A 19,347-nucleotide genomic window follows, 5' to 3' on the forward strand; every position below is an offset into this window, starting at 1 on the left:
TCACCCACAACACCGACATGGCTAATTATGATTTTTTCTTGACAAACCCCTTTAAGACAACCTTAGGATGAAAACATGGGTCTAGTTTCAGGATACAGTGGTCTCATAAAACTGTGAGAAAAGGAACTCTAATGGAAATGACTTGAAATCCAGTTGAGGTAATACGGTAGCAACTAAAAAATTGTTTCTCAGTGATTCTTTTCAGTCTAGTTTATGATAAGGATTTGTTAGGGTATTGAAAACCAAATCTTTCAGAGAAATTAACCTGGGTGACCCAGGTCACTGACTAGCCATCCATAGGAAAGAAGGAGGCTGTCCCCGACAATTCCTGGTCACTCAGGTAAGGAACAAAAAATCCCAGGCATCTCCCGCACCAGGTTCTCCCTTCCTCTTGTCTCAGTCCTTAGTAGGAGCAGGAAGTACACTGGTGGCAGAAGGAAGGGGAAGGGCTTCTACCCCCTCATGTGGTCATTTTGAAATAGTACTCAGCGGACTTGCCGAACTGTTCAGGATTGGCAGCAATCTCCAAACCCGAACGCTCGGCAATCGACTTCCAGTGGCTGACGCCCTAGGGAGTCCTGGAAAACATGGAAACAGCCTATGGACGATGGTTGTATCCATGATTTCCAGGACTCCCTTTGGCATCATCCAACTGCTTCAGCCACTGGTAATCAAATGCCAAATGATCAGACTACAGCCAGCACTGACACGCGTAGCCATAGTCGCTGACACGTGGCCGCATACAGAAAAGTATGTGGCCACATGCAAGCCTCCAAAACAGCCTCGCGGCCTTACAGTGCGGCCTGACCCCACTACGTATTCCCCGCCCCATGTACTGCCGAGACGCAGCTACTGTGACATCACCCGGCACAGTAGCTGCGTACGGCCGGCCACAGCGGTGCCGCACTCCGGCCCCGTCTTGTTCCTGCCTCCAGCCCCTGGCTGTCCAGGCATGATGGGAATTGTAGTTTTGCCACAGGTGGAGGGCCGAAGGTTCCCCATCCCTGCTCTATATCCAGCTAACCTGTGAGCCTGCACCTGCCTTTTCACCAAGATTTGTGCCTAAAGGACCCTTGATTCCAGAGCTATACAAGCGATAAGGGGTGACAAACAGGAAAATTACAAGATCAAAACACGTTACATGAATAAGGTAAATGAAAGACTGGTACATAGGGCTAGAGGAGCCTGTCCGCGGGGGGTTACACTCCACTCCAAGGTAAGGTGAGGGAGACAGAAGGTAAAGGGCCGGTAGGCACAGTGTGGTGCACATAGATTCTTTATTATTTTCCCCTCAACCCCTGCCTGCACCTTCAATTCCGCCTCATGGCTACGCTCCCACTACATAAAAATGGCGGACATCTTTCCAACCTGTCTGTATCCATGTTTTCCCGGACTCCCTAGGACTGCATCCAACTTCTTCAGCCACCGTAATCAAATGCCGAACACTGGGATTCCAGTATGCTCCAGTTGCGCTCATCTCTAATCTGAAAAAAAAAAAAAAAAAAAAAAAGCATAAGCTACCTTGATGTGACGTGTATGTTGTTTCCTGCATTACACATGATCACTGTTTGTTGCTAGACACGGTGATCCATGTTCAGGTATCGGCCGATCAGAATTAGAGATGAGCGAACCGGCCGAGGTTCGTATGAACCTGAACTTTCAGCTTCTGATTCCCGCCGTCTGTCCGCTCCGTGGAGAGGGTGGATACAGCCAGAAGGCCGCCTGGAAAACTGGGATACAGCCTATGGCTATGGCTGTATACCAGTTTTCCAGGCGGCCCTCCGGCTGTATCCACCCTCTCCATGGAGCGGGCAGACAGCGGCAGTCAGAAGCCGAGAGTTCAGGTTCATCCGAACCTCGGCCGGTTCGCTTATCTCTAATGAGAGTATCTTCTACAGTAGGAGGCCTGTTCTGAAGTTTCTTTTGGCATATGCCAAGGAAAGAAATCTAATGGCGGCCATGGTAGCCAAAGCCCCTTTGTAATGATCCTTCTGCCATGCCCCCTGCCGATATGTGACACATTGCCTCATCTTACTCCAATATAGTGACAAGATGACTATGTCCAGGCCATTGAAGTCAATGGGGCCTGTGCCTGTCCATGCACGTATACAGAGACATTACTGACTGGACATCCAGATTTCCCTTGTGAGCCCCATCAGGCCTAAGAGGACGGAGCAAGAAGTCAGGATATAGCAAGGCACAGGCATGGGTCATGTTCTAATTCATGGGACCCATGCAATACTTTGACATTATATGGTTGCCTTGGTAACGGCAACGCCTGAGCGGCTCTATATATGTCAGTGTATATGTGTTTACGCCCACAGGCCATAAGGGACTGGCATTTCTTCTCAAAGAAAACCCACGAACCATTTTCCATTTTTATAAAAAAAAAAATGCATGGGTGTGAATAAGCCTCAAGGTTTAACTGAAAACATATCATAAACCCTAATAAATACTTCTATACTGACAGAAAACAACGCCTACTGTAGATGCAGAACTCTATGACTGTGTCTCCTATAAGTTTTTTGCATGTAAATGACCTCAGAAGGCACAAATACTAGACCATAGGTGAACAGCTGCGCGTTTGTAACAATATTGTCCCTAGTCGCTAGCCGTAGTTTACACTTCAGTCCCGGAAGAGAGCAGAACCGTCTCGCTTGGAATTGTGGTTGTTGTAGTTTCGCCTCTCGCGCTGGCCTTGTTTGCGCTGCGACTCCAGGACTACAAGCCCCATGTTCCCCCATGAGTCTCCGCGCTGTCCGAGCAGCCTGCTCTGGAAACATGGCGGCGCCTTTGGTGCTGGTGGTGCTGGTGGCAGTTACGGTCAGGGCTATCTTGTTTCGCTCCAGCCTGGCTGCCTTCATCTCCGAGCGGGTGGAGGTTGTGTCTCCCCTCAACTCATGGAAGAGAGGTGAGGAGGAGGAGGGCGGCGGCCATGTGCTGGGGGAATGGATGAGGATGGGGCAGCGGATAGGGAGTGGTGGGCTCTGGGCTGTAATTACCGGTGTATCATCTCTATGCTGTAAAGCTGTCAGCCTCCCAGCTGTCGCAAAACTACAATTCCCATCATGCCTAGACAGCCAAAGCTTTGCTTTGGCTGTCTAGGCATGATGGGAATTGTAGTTTTGCGACAGCTGGACGGCAAGATAACCTTTTGAATTATACTATGAAAATAATAAAGCAGTATGAGTTGAGGACATGGCTGCTGCAATACTACCCCCCCTCCCATCATTTAAAAATCTCCAGTCTTCCAGTACTTGTCAGCTGCTGTATGCTCTGCAGGAAGTGGTCTATTCTCTCCAGTCTGACACCTCTGTCCATGTCAGGAACAGCAAATACAGTTTCTGACATGGACAGAGAACTGTGTCAGACTGGAAAGAATACACTACTTCCTGTAGGGCATACAGCAGCTGATAAGTACTGGAAGACTGGAGATTTTTAAATAGAAGTAAATTACAAATCTGTATAACTTACTGACACCAGTTGATTTGGAAAAAAATAAAGTTGCCAGAGTACCCCTTTAAAGCGTACCTGTCATTTCAACAAACTTGTGACATGTTCTAGAGACGTGAGAAGTTTGTATTGGTGGGGTCTGGGTGCTGAGACCCCCAACTATCCCCTTCATCTCCGCTCTCACTCATAAAATAGTAGTAGACGGATTATACTGGAACTTCTAGCAATCCCGTCTATTGGCCATAGTTTTCCATTGTTATTCCTACCAGTGAGAGTGGGGATGAAGGGGCAGAGCGCTTCTGCCCCTTCATTCTAGGGATGGCGGGGTCTCAGCACCCGGACCCCCCCATGATACAAACCTCTGACATGAGACATGAGAGGCACCCTTTAAATCTTTGTGCTGCTGTACTGACACAGCCCTGTCAGTACAGGAGCGAGGAGACTTCACATATTATTCAGCATCCTAATGAATGACGCTGAGTTGTGAGGTCTGCTCTGCAGCACACAGCCGCCAAGCATGGACCAGGGTTATTGAGTGTGAATGGGGTCGTAGTTTTGTAAGTGGTGGACTGTGCACTTATCTATCTCCTGTTTCTTCTGCAGTTGTGGAGGGGATGGCTCTGCTGGACCTCGATGTTTCCCCTTACTCAGGAGACGTCTTCCATGAAGTGAGCGCCCGTACCATTTCTCCTCTTCACTGTCACGTCTTTGTATAATGGCTGCCGCACTCTAAAGCAGGAACGGGGAATCTTCTGCCCTCCATCTGGTGCAAAACTACCATTCCCACCATGCCTGGACGGCCGAAGCGTTAGCTGAAGGGGTTAATTATACTGTGCGACACACGCTGTAAAACAAAATAGAAAAAACAGCCCCAGAATAGCTGTATGTTATCAATCCGCTTTAGAAAATACATCATATATACGTGAAACTTGGTATCAATAAAAACGACAGATCTTCCCAAAACCAGCTCTGTCGCGCAAAATATAAGAACGCTATAGATCCTGCGATTTGGCGACAGTTTTTATCCTCGGTTTTCAGGAAGATAGATTCTAAGTGGTAATAGAAAAAAAAACTGCAAATTTGGTGCAAACAGTGACCCAGAGAATACAATAATTATGTTATTTTTACCGCATGCTGAATAACGTATGTTTCATATTAAAAAAAAAAAACACAGGAAAAATAAATAATTTTTAATGATATTTTGATACACACAAAAAATAACATGATAGTGACTAAATTTCGCCCCTAATATAAAGTACAATGGGGGAGATTTATGAAACATGGTGTAAAGTGAAACTGGTTCCGTTGCCCCTAGCAACCAATCAGATTCCACCTTTCATTCCTCACAGACTCTATGGAAAATGAAAGGTGGAATCTGATTGGTTGCTAGGGGCGACTGAGCCAGTCTCACTTTACACCATGTTTGATAAATATCCCCTAATATGTCATGAAAAAACCACCTCAGAATGGCGAGCATATAACGGCGTGATAACCGCATAAAGGGAGACAGATTTTGAAAATTTAGCTTGGTCACTAAAGCCCAAACTAGCTGCAGCTCTAAGGGGTTAAATATAGGTTTTCTGGGGGAAATTACTGATGAAGTTATCAGAAGCTCCGTCCTAATTCTGCTAATGTTTTCTCTCCGCAGACACCGCTTATTGTTTATCTCTTCCATTTCCTCGTAGACTACTCAGAGATCGTTTTCATGGTGAGTTGGCTACTTGAAGGAGACACTTAAAATGGATTTAAAAAGGGGGTTATACCCCTCCCCGCACCCCAGAAGCAGTGACTGCCCTGTCCATAGGCTGCCGGCTATATTTGTCATTTAAAGGGGTAGTCCACCCAAAATTTTTTTCTTTCAAATCAACTGGTGCCATAAAGTGCCAGAGATTTGTAATTCACTTCTATTAAAAATTTTTAAGTCTTCCAGTACTTATCAGCTGCTGTGTGTCCAGCAGGAAGTGGTGTTTTCTTTCCTGTCTGACCCAGTGCTCTCTGTTGCCTCCTCTGTCTATGTCAGGAACTGTCCAAAGCAGGAGCAAATCCCCATAGAAAACCTCTCCTGCTCTCCAGACTGGAAATAATACAACTTCCTGTTGGGCATACAGCAGCTGATAAGTACTGGAAGGCTTGAGATTTTTTAATAGAAGTAAATTACAAATCTCTGGCTCTTCATGGTAGCAGTTGATTTGAAAGAAAAAATTTTTTGGTGGACTACCCCTTTAAGGCTATGTTTACACTTAGCAAATTAGGCGGAACCCCGCCTGTCTCAGTGTGCCATTGGCCCTCTATAGGAGAGCACGTGCTCCTCCGCTGCTGCGGCTCTCCGCTCGAGGAGGTGACATGTCACTTCTTTGAGCTGAGAGGGGAGGAAGCGGACGTGCCCGTGCCCTTCCATTCACTCACTGCAGGAGAGCTCCGCCGTGGAATTCTGCCATATTTGCTGAGTGTGAACATGCTCATAGGCTGTAATCTCTGTGACCTGTATGGCGGTGCAGGCAGTGATATGTTTCTCTCTTCTCCTCCGCAGATAACAGATGCACTCACTGCCGTTGCACTTTATTTGGCAGTTCAGGAATATAACAAAGTGTTGGTAAGTCTTGTGTGTATGTGTGCTTTGTACGTGACCTGTAACAGGTGTGACCATGAATGACATCATCACCCACACTTTAAGGGTACGTTCACACTTACCGGATCTGCAGCGTATATTCTCCTGCGGATCCGCAGCAAATTTCATTTAAATAACTGAACACAGCTGGATCCTGTAGGTGTGAACGCACCCTAAGGGGTATTCTCATCTATACTAACATATTTATACTTGTAGGATTCATCATGTTATATATTATTACAAATACAATCATTTATCAAACCTGTCTCCTCCTCCTGCTATGCTGATCTTTGCCTCACATTTTTGAAAGCTTGTTGTCTAGGTTACCAATCACAGCTCTGCTCTGAAAGCAGTGATCAGACTGATGGATATGTAGACATAACATAGTTGTTCAGATATATAGTGTATAGGTACCATATAATAGATATAAATATGTATAGCTATATATAATCAGCCAGACCACTGCTTATAGAGCAGAGTGGTGGTTGGTAACCTAGACAGTGATCTGTCAGCAATGGGAGGGAAAGAGCTGTGTATTAGGAGGAGACAAATTGGATAAAAGTAATAGTGCGTTTACACAGGCAGATTTATCTGACAGATTTTTGAAGCCAAAGCCAGGAATAGACCATAAACAGAGAACGGGTCATAAAGAAAAGACTGAGATTTCTCCTCTTTTCAAATCCATTCCTGGTTTTGGCTTCCAAAACCTGTCAGATAAATCTGCCTGTGTAAATGCACCATAAGGTATGTGCAAAAATACTTAACTGGATGAGTCCTACGAGTATAACTATATTAGCTGTGATGAAAATCCCAAGATAAAAAATTATAAACTGTCTATAAGAGTATATGGGGATACCCAGCCGATTGGAGGGGCTCCAAGGATAGTGGTTAGTTGACAATTTAATGTGAGGCGTGGCAGGCAGTAGCAATCTCCTTGACAGGAACCTGTTATTACTTTCATGCTGCCCGAATCATAAGTCATCAGGGTGGTCTCCAGTGACTTTGTCCCCTCGCCAGCCAATTTGGGTATAGAAAGAGATCAATCGGACAAGGCCAGTAGGACGGGAAGAAGCCACGATGACGGCCCTCATGACTCACAGTTCAGGCAGCATGAAAGGGGTGGTATGTCCCCTTCGGCATAATATAAGCCAGTAAGCCTTTGTATACACTTGTGCCGAGCCCAGTACAGCTATGCAGACACACAGGAGTATATAGTCAGAATCATTCACTTTGAACCTCAGGTCACTGACTTTCTACTGACTTTGTATGCGGTGTATCCCTGGTGCTGAGTATATCAGCTCTTCTTGTTCCTCCCGCTCTATGTACAAACAATCCTTCTTGGTTCCATCTCCACAGTTCAAACAGCAGAAACTCTACCTGGAGCTGAACAAGTATGCCGCCGGAGCCCAGGAACTTCTCCGAGTGCCGACAGAAATGTACTATATTCCACTAAAGGTGGCACTATTGTAAGTGTTTATGGGCTTTAAGGGAGAACTCTAGCAAAAAAAAAAAAAAAAGTTTTTTTTAAAATAAAAAATATACATTATTCTAGTACTTATCAGTTTCTGTATGTCCTGCAGGAAGTTGTGTATTCTTTCCAGTCTGACACAGTGCTCTCTGCTGCCACCTCTGTCCATGTCAGGAACTGTCCAGAGCAGGAGAGGTTTCCTATGGGGATTTGCTGCTGCTCTGGACAGTTCCTGACATGGACAGAGGTGGCAGCAGAGAGCACTGTTTCAGACTGGAGAGAATACACCACTTCCTGCAGGACATACAGCAGCTGATAAGTACTGGAAGACTGGAGATTTTTTTAATAGAAGTAAGTTACAAATCTCTGGCACCTTCTGACACCAGCTGATTTGAAAAAGAGTAAAAAATTAGAGACAAAAGTTTTGATACTTTAACCGCTTAACAACCCATGACGTACCTTGTACGTCATGGCGCAGCTAGGTGAGTTCAGAGAGGGGCCGCGCTGCGACTCTAAACCGCCGCGATCCCTGCTGCTTTCTGCAGCGCTCAGTGCTCTGTGAAGTATACTACACTGATCACTAGAATTAGCAGGGAGAAGGGCTCAGCTAAGTGCATCTCTCTCTGCGTCTTCTCATTGTAGAAGTCTATGGAGCAGGAGGAGCGAGACGCTGAGTGCTTCTCCCACTCATTCTAGTGATCACTTGAAGTCTTTGACAAATCTGTGACTAGTCAAGTTTTTTTCTTAGTGACTGTACTGTGCAGTTTTACTACTTATGGCTTCTAGATGTCACTTTCTTCTCTCCGCAGCTATTTGCTGAACCCGTACACCGTTCTGTCCTGTGTGGCCAAGTCTACCTGCGCCATCAATAACGCCATTATCGCTCTGTTTATCCTGGCTACAGTGAAAGGTGAGTCCTGGTCTTATAATAACCATCCGGTATCAAGTACAAGTTCTTGTTTCATGTAGAGATTCAGCCAATAGTATTTGGTGGTGATGTTTTATATGTTTGTACTGGTTTGTCTGTCCCTTTTATAGTCAGAATAGCATTACTGTATAAGTCCTTTGACAGTATGGCGGTGAATGTATGGTAGATATCCAAGCAAGTGTTCATGGCATAGCTAGGGGATTGGGGGGGGGGTTTAGAGCAGGGATGGGGAACTTTCAGCCCTCCAGCTGTTGCAAAACTACAATTCCCATAATGCCTGGACAGCCGAAGGCTGTCCAGGCATAATGGGAGTTGTAGTTTTGCAACAGCTGGAGGGCGAGAGGTTCCCTATCTCTTTGTTCAGCTACCATTAAAGGGGTATTCCACTCAAACATAACTTTTGATATGTTGCTGAGACTAACAATGGTGAGACTAACAATTCTTCCATACTTATTACCTATTCAGTCTCCTTCCCCCAGTTCTCAGCTGCTTTTCTGCTGAAGCCACAAAAATCTGTGTGTGAGTTTTTCTCTTTCCATCTCCCCCTCCTCCCCCCTCCCTTCTGACATGGCTGATATAAACTAGCCCCTGGCAGGCTTTATCTGCAACATTGTAGCTTCTTTGTAATGCTGGGAGGGTTATTCTGAGCTCAAGTTGCTGATGAACTCCCTGTGATTATCCCTCCCAGCATTACAGAGTTGCCTGCTGGGGACTTGTTTCTTAGAAGAGGAGGGAGAGAAAAGCTCACACGCAGATTTTTGTGTTTTCAGCAGAATGCAGCTGCTCAGAACTGGGGTAAGGAGGCTGAATTGGTAATAAGTATGAAATTAGTCTCACTATGGGCAGCAACTTATAAAAAGTTATGTTTGAGTGGAATACCCCTTTAATAATAAGTACTACGGTCTTCCCTGCATACTTTACTTATGTTGTCCTGGTTTTTCCTTAGGTAGCCCGCTCCTCAGTGCAGTGTTCCTGTCATTAGCCACCTACCAGTCTCTGTACCCCATTACCTTGTTCCCCGCCGCTCTCTTATATCTGCTACAGGTACTTTATTACAGTTATAAGCCTATAGTAACGTCTGCTGGGATCAGAAAGGTCTCATGTATCTTCTTCCCTTTTTCCCTCCTCAGAAAGAGTTTATTCCGGTGAGGATATCCAGTTCCAGCTTCTGGCTTTTGACCTGCCAGTATTCCTCCCTTTACCTGGGCTGCTTGACCATCTTGATTTGCCATTCTTTCTTCTTGTTAAACTCCTGGGATTTCATACACTCCATTTATGGCTTTATGTAAGTCTGATTTATAGGTGTTATTTGAACATGTTCCAGTACTTATCAGCTGCTGTATGTCCTGCAAGAAGTTGTGTATTCTTCACGGAACACCTCTACTGCTCTCGACAGTCTTCATTAAAAATTTCCTACCATTTAGCTTCTGCATAGCCTATGTAAGATATTTCACCTGGTTATCCTCCCTCTTCAGAGAATCTATGTCTGTTTTTGACAGCAATCTGCTCCTCTGTTCCCTTTTTTTTCTGTTTTAAAGACAATGTCGTTGAGGGGTTATACATCGCAGAAAAGACTGGACAGGTGGGAGAGGATACCTGAAGGGCAGCTCACTCAGGCTGTAGATCACACAAGAAATCACACAAAGGCAGTTTGCACCAAAGAATCACCTGGGCTGAGGGAGAAAGCAAAGCACCTACAGCAAACCTTAGGCCTCATTGACACATACTGTAGCTATGGACCTGTAGCTATGGACAGCCTATAGTGCATCGGTAGGCTGTCTGCAATACACCGGCCTATTCTCTACATCCCAGTGCCTGTTATCTAGAGGGGATCAGTCTGTATCGCTCTACAAGAATATAGGCTGTATGTAGGGACATATTGGCGGCACCGTGTAAGGCATAAGTTCTTAGCGAGTCTTATCCAGTATCCAGTGTGACATTTCGACTGTATATGTATGTCAGACGTATGTCGCGCGGTGCTGTTGGCGACTGTTGTATATATGGTTGTATATATGGTGAGTTATACATCTTGTTTTGACCAATCTGCGTTTTTTTACTTCTCTTCTAGACTTTCCGTTCCTGACTTGACTCCAAACATTGGCTTGTTCTGGTACTTCTTTGCAGAGATGTTCGCACACTTCAGCCTATTCTTCGTCTGCGTCTTTCAGATTAATGTGTTCTTCTACACTGTGCCACTTTCAATTAAGTTAAAGTAAGTAATAAAAGGCAAAAAAAAAAAAAAAAAAACAACTAAACAAACAAACTCGCCTACCCCAGTCCCCCTACAGCTCCCATTCAGGGACCCACATCCGGCACTGTTTCTTGCTGCTTCTGAGATCCCTGACCACTTGGCCAATCACTGACAGAGGCAAGATAACAGCAGCGCCCACTGATTGGCTGATTGGGAAGGTCCTACAGAGGAGTCACCTCTCACCACTGGAACAAGAGCTGTGGTGGACTGAGGTAGGCGAGTATCATTTTCTTTCTTTTTTTTTTTTTTTAACTGTACAATTTGCCCAACCCAAATCTCAACCATAAGTTCATTTAGCCAAAAAGACAGAAATGGCTGCACATCGCACCCATGGCTGACACGAAAGCTTATTCAGCTACATTTAAAACCAACATCAGAAGTTAGTATATAATTTGGCCAAACCATATTGCCTCATGTACCACATGCAGGTCTTGTGATACACATGAGTCCCTAACCAAAAAACATCACTGTGCCGGTCAGCGACCACAATCCCCGCAAAACGTGCGCAAGCAGAGAAGGGGGGCCACGGAATGGCCCAGAAACCCCATTGTCACAGGACCAGACCCTAAAGGGCCCCCCCGAACCCTGCAGGCGCCACCGGCGGAAAAAGTGGACGCCAAGCAACACAAGTGTGAACAAGCTCTTACCTCTCTCCATTCCTCTGCAGGTAGAATGGGAGAGTACTAGGAGATCCTCCCCTTATGTACACAGGTGCTTCCTGCTAATTTGGATCACATGGGTCTTACAAAGCACGAGTGCTAGCCACAATGAAAAAAGGGACAGAATACATAAAATATGCACAAGCCAAAAAGACAGAAATGGCTGCACATCGCACCCATGGCTGACACGAAAGCCTGTTCAGCTACATTTAAAACCAACATCAGAAGTTAGTATATAATTTGGCCAAACCATATTGCCTCATGTACCACGTGCAGGTCTTCTGATACACATGAGTCCCTAACCAAAAAACATCACTGTGCCAGTCAGCGACCACAATCCCCGCAAAACGTGCGCAAGCAGAGAAGGGGGGCCACGGAATGGCCCCGAAACCCCATTGTCACAGGACCAGACCCTAAAGGGCCCCTCCGAACCCCGCAGGCGCCACCGGCGGAAAAAGTGGCTAGCACTCGTGCTTTTTAAGACCCATGTGATCCAAATTAGCAGGAAGCACCTGTCTACATAAGGGGAGGGTCTCCTAGTATTCTCCCATTCTACCTGCAGAGGAATGGAGAGAGGTAAGAGCTTGTTCACATTTGTGTTGCTTGGCGTCCACTTTTTCCGCCGGTGGCGCCTGCGGGGTTCGGGGGGGCCCTTTAGGGTCTGGTCCTGTGACAATGGGGTTGCAGGGACATTCCGTGGCCCCCCTTCTCTGCTTGCGCACGTCTTGCGGGGATTGTGGTCGCTGATCGGCACAGTGATGTTTTTTGGTTAGGGACTCATGTGTATCAGAAAACCTGCACGTGGTACATGAGGCAATATGGTTTGGCCAAATTATATACTAACTTCTGATGTTGGTTTTATATGTAGCTGAATAAGCTTTCGTGTCAGCCATGGGTGCGATGTGCAGCCATTTCTGTCTTTTTGGCTTGTGCATAAGTTCATTTAGTCTTATTTAGAAGCCTGGAACGAGACAGTCCCGAACCTCGTTCCAGACTTCTCTGGGAAATCAGAACACTCGGAAAGAGGAATAACTTTACAAGACTAAATGAACCAATAGGTGATTTATTGAATTCATCTTTGGCGATTGTTACTGGAGAAACCCTCAGCTCTAACCAGAGTGATATAATAAAGAACCCCCCTTTTATCTGTACGGGAACCCCAATCTCCTGTCATACCATATTGCTGTTTTCCTCTATTGCACCATTGCCAGCTTTGTGTCTTGTTCCTGCAGAGAGCACCCGGTGTTCCTGATGTTCATACAGATTGCAATTATCTGCATCTTCAAGTCCTACCCCACGGTGGGGGACGTGGCTCTCTACATGGCTCTCCTTCCTATGTGGTCTCATCTGTCAAGGTGTAAGTGTCTGGGAACACCTCAGTAGTATGTATGGGATGTCTAGGAGCCATTACTGTACTCCGCACTAGGAAGCCATCAATTTCTCCAGTGATGGGCAGGATATGCAACCTATAGTGATAGCACTCACATTGATATGAATGGGACTGCAATGTATATGCAACATAACGGACAGTAAGATGGAACAAATGTGCCAGCCAGAGATTACACCTCTAAGCTGGTAACCTTATGTATAACAGCATGGATCGTATGGCTGTGGCTTGTCATAATGCTAAATACACACAGTGAGGTAGAATGCGCCGCTTAGTGTCTTTCATACAAGAGTAACTCTCCCCGTGTCTTTCCATTCTTGCAGTTTTGCGGAACATCTTCATAGTCTCCTGCATGCTGGTGGTGTGTTCACTCCTCTTCCCGGTTCTTTGGCACTTGTGGATATACGCGGGTAGCGCCAACTCTAATTTCTTCTACGCCATCACACTCTCATTTAATGTGGCCCAGGTGAGTGGTGTTCTTACTCTGTAATTTGATCTGTAGCCCATGGGTCATAGTATACCAACATGCTTCCTTTAGAATAGTCGCACTACACGTTTCTCAGGGATTCAACCTCCCTTCCTCAGGTCAATACTCTAAAGGGAGATTGAACCCCCTGAAACGCATTGTCTTGGGTTTTGTTAAACCTTTTTTTTCTATTATTTTCTATCCAATCTTCCTTTGGTAGATTCATAGACACAGGGAAGCGCAGCATTACATTCACGTGGTCATCAGCATTGCTGTTCTATCTACTTCACCCTGGTTGGTTGTTGGGACCAACGTGAGCAGCATACCTTACTAGTTATGGTATTTTACAGCCATTTTCCAGAGTACTTGCAGCACAACACATCAAGGTGCTTTGGTCTCCGAAGGTTGAAGAGGTATTCCGGTTAGGAGCAATACGTGTTCAATAATCCCCCCCCCCCCCCTTTCCTGGAGACTTACAATCTGCTCCACACTTGTTATTACTATATCAGTCACCTTTCCCCAGTTCTGAGTCTGCTGCCTTTTGCTCAAGACACAGAAATCCTTGTGTAAGCTGTTCTCTCCCTCTCGCTCTGAACTCCCTCTCCCCCTCCCTTCGGAGATGGCTCGTGTAAACAGTATCCCAGTCTCTGCACTCTGTGATGCCAGGAGGGTTAATCAGCTTGAGGTCACCAGCAACTTGACCTCCGAGGGGGGCCCCCTGCATTACAGAGTGCAGAGACAGACGGCCAGGGACCGTGTTTACATTAGTGTCCCCGAAGGGAGGGGGTTCAGAGTGGGAGGGAGAGAGCTCACACAGTTTTCACCATAAAGCAGCAGGCTCAGAACTGTGGGAAGGAGACTGCTAAGAAGTATAGAACATATTGTTAGTCCTCAGGAGGAGGGATTATTGAACATGTATTTTACCTGACCGGACGCTCCCTTTACCAGCACAGGCTTTGTACCTTTATACAGCTGTTCTTTTACCCCTGACAGATAAGGTTACTGAATGATCTTTTGTTTTATTCTTTTCCCCCCTTCAGATTCTTCTGGTGTCCGACTATTTCTATGCCTTCTTACGGAGAGAGTACCATCTCCACCATGGCCTCTATCTAACCAAGAAAGATGGGACTGAAGCCACCTTAATCCTGAAGTAAAGCCATGACGGGTACATGAAGGTTTGTTTACAGAGCGGGATGTGGCGAGATGGGGGGCAGCACTCCTCTGCGGAACATACTGCTTATCTGTTCCACCTCCAGCCTGTCCGTCCACATCCCCAAAAGGACAAACAGGGACTGCGTATTAATACTTTTTACAGTTCAGTGATTTTTGACAAGGTAAAGCGGCATGGAAAACTTCCCGTTCCCTCCTATCAGACATGCTGCAGTGACCACCTCTGCTATGCATGAAGCATTGATGAGAAGAGACCATTAAGATGATGACTGGCGTCCAATGGGTTTCAAGCGTCCACTTTCTACTTTGTATGTGAATTAGTTCCGGTGGTTACGGAGAGCGATGCAGCCTCCGTATAATGCAGTATGTTTGGATGGACATTGGGTCGGATATGGTGCACACAGTGCCGCAGTCTTGTCACTCCATCTCCTGCAGGTTTTTGTTTTTTTTTAACCCTTTTCCTAAACAGTCTTTTATTTTATGATCATAAGTATAGCTGTACTTTACGCCATGTGATAATCCCCATCAATTCAAGCAATACACGGCTCAGCTCAGGGTACAAGCAACCAGGTATGTGTGTGATAGGCCCTCGCATTCATGGCCGCATATTGACTGGCCTTGGTCTGGACACTAGCCACACATAGACGGGAAGGAGTCAGATTCGAGGTACATGGCCATTACAGGAGTTCTCCTGGACTTTGCCATAGATCAGACCTATGGGACCCCTTCTGATCAGCACCGACTACAGGGTCCTCGAGGGCCATCAGTGTTAAAGTCCCGGAGAACCCCTCTAAATAATGAGGATTATTACTAGACGGTTATATATTGCTATTACTGCGAAATCACTGTGAAACTCTGGGTTGTAGTAAATGGAAGGGTTTATCTCATGACTTTTACTTTTCACCTGTCCACATATTCCTAGCTGATCAGTAATGGTTTTACCAATAGGCCCCCCCCACCGATCACAAAAATAAGGGGTCCCTTTTCCCCTGGTCCTGATGACTACTCCATCCACTCTCTGTGGGACTCCAGTCATCTGTCTTTAGACGTTCCATAGTGGGACAAGGGACCTCCGTTATGGTGTTCAGTGGTCTCTGCAGTCGGAGCCCCTCTAATCAGAAAGGTGAGAACTTTAAGTCTTGGAAATAACCCCCTTTAAAGGGGTATTCCCCCCAAAATTATTTTTGCATTAATACGTTGCCCACCCGTAGCTTTCCATCTTTTCAATATAAAGTTATTACGGATTCTGCACAGTTTTGCTGTTATCTAGGTGCCCCCACCCCCATAGAATCATCAGCTCTCAGTCCACTCCGACACGGCTCCCTGCTCCTGGCCCGCACCCTCCGAGACGGCATCATGTGTCCTCCTTCTCTTCAATGGGCTGGGTTAGTGTTTCTAACCCAGCCAATCTGAAGTGAAGGTGGACGGCGGTGGCTGCTGTTAGAGAGGGAGACAGTGATCAATCAGTTCAGCTGTCACTGACTCCTTCTCTAACAGCAGTACCGTGTGCCCCCCCAGCCCCAGAGCTCACCCCCTGACTGTGTGACCCGTCACCCCTCCCTCTCCCCCTCCGTCAATTGCTTCGAGAACCCCCGTCTCCCCCCCCCCCCCCCCAATCAATAGCTCTGAGCCGCTCGCCCGCATCCCCCCACCCCCCATCAATGGCTCTGAGCCGCTCACCTGCACCAACCCCCCCCCCCCCCCTCCGTCAATTGCCGAGAGCCACGGGGGCGCCGGTAAGCGCCGCAACGCCCCGCGGCTCGATCTCCCCCGTCACTTGTGGCTGCTGGCGGCACCCCTCACCCCCGCCCCCCCGTCCATCAATTGTTCAGAGCACGCCCCCCCACCCCCTCCTTCAATTGCTGAGAGCCGCGGGTAAGCGCCCCCGGTCCTTCAATTGCTCGCGGCGCTTCCCCGCGGTCCCGCGGCTCACTGTCCCCCGTCACCTGCTGCTAGGCGCTCGTCCGCATCCCCCCCCCCCCCCCCTCCTCCATCAATACCGCTGAGCCGCTCGCCCGCCAACCCCCCCCCGGCCATCAGCTGCTCTGAGCCCCTCCCCCCCCCCCCCCCCCCCGGTCGCTCTGCTATGCCATCACCATCTCAGCTCTGCTATGCCATCACCATCTCAGCTCTGCCGTCACCATCTCAGCTCTGCTACACTCTCACCATCTCAGCTCTGCTATGCCATCACCATCTCAGCTCTGCTATGCCATCACCATCTCAGCTCTGCCGTCACCATCTCAGCTCTGCTACACTCTCACCATCTCAGCTCTGCTATGCCATCACCATCTCAGCTCTGCTATGCCATCACCATCTCAGCTCTGCTATGCCATCACCATCTCAGCTCTGCTATGCCGTCACCATCTCAGCTCTGCCGTCACCATCTCAGCTCTGCCGTCACCATCTCAGCTCTGCTACACTCTCACCATCTCAGCTCTGCTATGCCATCACCATCTCAGCTCTGCTATGCCATCACCATCTCAGCTCTGCTATGCCATCACCATCTCAGCTCTGCTATGCCATCACCATCTCAGCTCTGCTATGCCATCACCATCTCAGCTCTGCTATGCCATCACCATCTCAGCTCTGCTATGCCATCACCATCTCAGCTCTGCTATGCCATCACCATCTCAGCTCTGCCGTCACCATCTCAGCTCTGCTATGCCGTCACCATCTCAGCTCTGCCGTCACCATCTCAGCTCTGCTACACTCTCACCATCTCAGCTCTGCTATGCCATCACCATCTCAGCTCTGCTATGCCATCACCATCTCAGCTCTGCTATGCCATCACCATCTCAGCTCTGCTACACTGTCTCACCATCTCAGCTCTGCTATGCCATCACCATCTCAGCTCTGCTATGCCATCACCATCTCAGCTCTGCTATGCCATCACCATCTCAGCTCTGCTACACTGTCTCACCATCTCAGCTCTAGTATGCCATCACCATCTCAGCTCTGCTACACTGTCTCACCATCTCAGCTCTAGTATGCCATCACCATCTCAGCTCTGCTACATTGCCATCATCAGACATAAGCATTGCATGATGGGAAATGTAGTTTCCTATCTTGATTATAGACCATGTTTTAGAAAAACTTGCAACTCAGGAACGGCAGCAGCTAGAAAGACGGGAGACGGCTCAAAATACTCGGGGGGACTTGGTGAGTAAGAATAACTAGGTTTGGGGGCATTACATTTTTTTTTTGCTTTTGGGGGGAATACCCCTTTAAAAGTATTTCCAAGCTTCAAAAAAAGTAATTAAATACAATTGGCTGTGAATTAGTCAGGAGAGCAATCATTTGTTTTTTTTTTTTTTTTTTTTTTTTAACTTTGACATATTGGCAAAATTAACATTAAGGCTTCATTCACAAGTTCATGGACCGTGTGCTACTGACCGGACTTTATTAGGATGCCGTGAGCTCCAAAACAGTTTGAAGAGAACCTGTCACTAGGTTTATATTGCCCTAAATGAGGGCAGCATAAACTAGTGAGAGAGATGCTGAACTGATCGGTGTATGACTTACATCATTCTGTTCAGCTGTTCTCCTAATATGCAGGAGAATGCGATTCTTGCCACACCCCTCCCCCCCGCCCTCTGATTGACAGTTGACTGCCTATATACAGAATGGATGGATAACTGCCAATCAGCAGCTGCTAGGCGTGGTTTTCTGCTTCTCATGAATATCCAGGACTACTGGGCTCATGCACACAATAATAATAAATAATGTGTTGAGTTGAAAAGTCTGGTCCGTATCGTCCGGAACGTGTAAATGCCCCTCTTTAATAGCTTAGTCTAATAATTTTTTTTTTTTTTTTTTACTACACAGCCATATTTCTGTGGCAATCCTCTTACCTATATTTGCACTGTTTGACTTGGCATTGAGGAGGCTGTAACAGTTTGGCCTAAAAGGACTTTACAGTATTGGCGTTTAAAGGAGGCCGCCCACCAGAAGAAACATAGAAAGCTCCTGGACTGTACAATAATATGTGATCATCTCACCATCCACCACAATGTCCGTACTTATACGCAGAACTCGGTGAGGATGTAGATGTGGATGGTGATTTGGATCTGATGACGCTGAGAAAACTCAGAAAAGAACTTGTACCAACAAGCACTGATACCTTCCTGCAGTAAGTAAAGTATCGGGCCCCCATACTCACCTTCTGCGGGCTGCATTGCTTTCCGCGAGTGCATTAGTGTGCCACAGGGCTGGAGGGGAAAGAGCGGTCTCTTGTGGCTGGAGGCATAATGCTACCTCAATGGCTCCCGGCCCTGTCAAGCACAGCACCGCATTTAACAGGATGTGCTCCTGATTAGGAGCGCATACAGTTAGAGACAGTTACTTGCCCGGGCTGCTATGCAGTGCATCCAGATCTCCAGACAGTTTCCAGATGCGCTTACAGAGCTGTCTAGAAATTCTGGGTGCCCCCATAGGGTTCTATTGGGAGTCCCTGCCGGAATTCCAGATAATTATAGGAATTATAAGACACATCCTATATATTATGGGGCTATTTTCCGGCACTGACACCTTTCAGGAAAAATCTTGAAGGGTGTCCATGCCCAACAGAACCCTATGGCTCCTGATAAGAACTCCAGATTTCCCTGAAGTGTGAAGGGCGCCTTAGATGGTGGCCATGTACATAATGGCTTTTGTGTTTGTTCTAGTAGGTGACGGCGATGGTGATCGGGTCACAGATCACAATACATTTATCTGCTACTCATTTTTCTTTCCATAATACTGGTTGGTTATTGGTCACTTAACCCCATAGCAAGTGGTACGGACCCTTCCATAGCACTCCATCACCCAGTATTACACTTATATTGGTTAAACCTGAGCAGCTCTTCGGTCCTTACATTGACTGGCAGCGGCTCATCTCGTTGTGGATTACGAGAGATCTGGGAACATAGTGAGAAATGAATCTTTCCAACCATAAACACTTGCTTACGGTTTGGAAGCC

General features: G+C 46.9%; 1 protein-coding gene and 1 long non-coding RNA gene across 3 annotated transcripts in view; one reads left to right on the forward strand and one right to left on the reverse strand.

The window, feature by feature from the left end:
* Positions 1-2,973, reverse strand: part of LOC138771949 (uncharacterized) — a 23,173-nt gene extending 20,200 nt beyond the window's left edge. For both annotated transcript variants that reach the window (XR_011359687.1, XR_011359686.1), the window contains exons 1-2: positions 2,624-2,973; positions 1,369-1,484 (exon numbers count right to left, since the gene is read on the reverse strand). This is a non-coding gene — a long non-coding RNA (uncharacterized lncRNA). The remainder of the gene's footprint in view (positions 1-1,368; positions 1,485-2,623) is intronic.
* Positions 2,741-15,544, forward strand: PIGU (phosphatidylinositol glycan anchor biosynthesis class U). Its single transcript, XM_069951968.1, has 12 exons — positions 2,741-2,911; positions 4,057-4,121; positions 5,102-5,161; positions 5,984-6,046; positions 7,418-7,527; positions 8,339-8,439; positions 9,404-9,501; positions 9,588-9,742; positions 10,526-10,669; positions 12,600-12,724; positions 13,078-13,220; positions 14,261-15,544. The coding sequence occupies exons 1-12, from the start codon at positions 2,743-2,745 to the stop codon at positions 14,372-14,374; spliced, it is 1,347 nt and encodes a 448-aa protein (XP_069808069.1). The 5' UTR covers positions 2,741-2,742; the 3' UTR covers positions 14,375-15,544.
* The last annotated feature ends 3,803 nt before the right edge of the window (positions 15,545-19,347 follow it).

Source organism: Dendropsophus ebraccatus, chromosome 14, assembly GCF_027789765.1.
Source record: "Dendropsophus ebraccatus isolate aDenEbr1 chromosome 14, aDenEbr1.pat, whole genome shotgun sequence".
Taxonomy (NCBI): Eukaryota; Metazoa; Chordata; class Amphibia; order Anura; family Hylidae; genus Dendropsophus; species Dendropsophus ebraccatus.

What these genes read in the sequence shown, in the direction of transcription:
- PIGU (XM_069951968.1), top strand. Translation starts at nt 2,743, where the DNA reads ATGAGTCTCCGCGCTGTCCGAGCAGCCTGCTCTGGAAACATGGCGGCG. An exon ending in CCACTAAAGGTGGCACTATT is followed by an intron (nt 7,528 to 8,338) that starts GTAAGTGTTTAT and finishes TTCTCTCCGCAG; the next exon opens with CTATTTGCTGAACCCGTACA. An exon ending in GTGGTCTCATCTGTCAAGGT is followed by an intron (nt 12,725 to 13,077) that starts GTAAGTGTCTGG and finishes CCATTCTTGCAG; the next exon opens with TTTTGCGGAACATCTTCATA.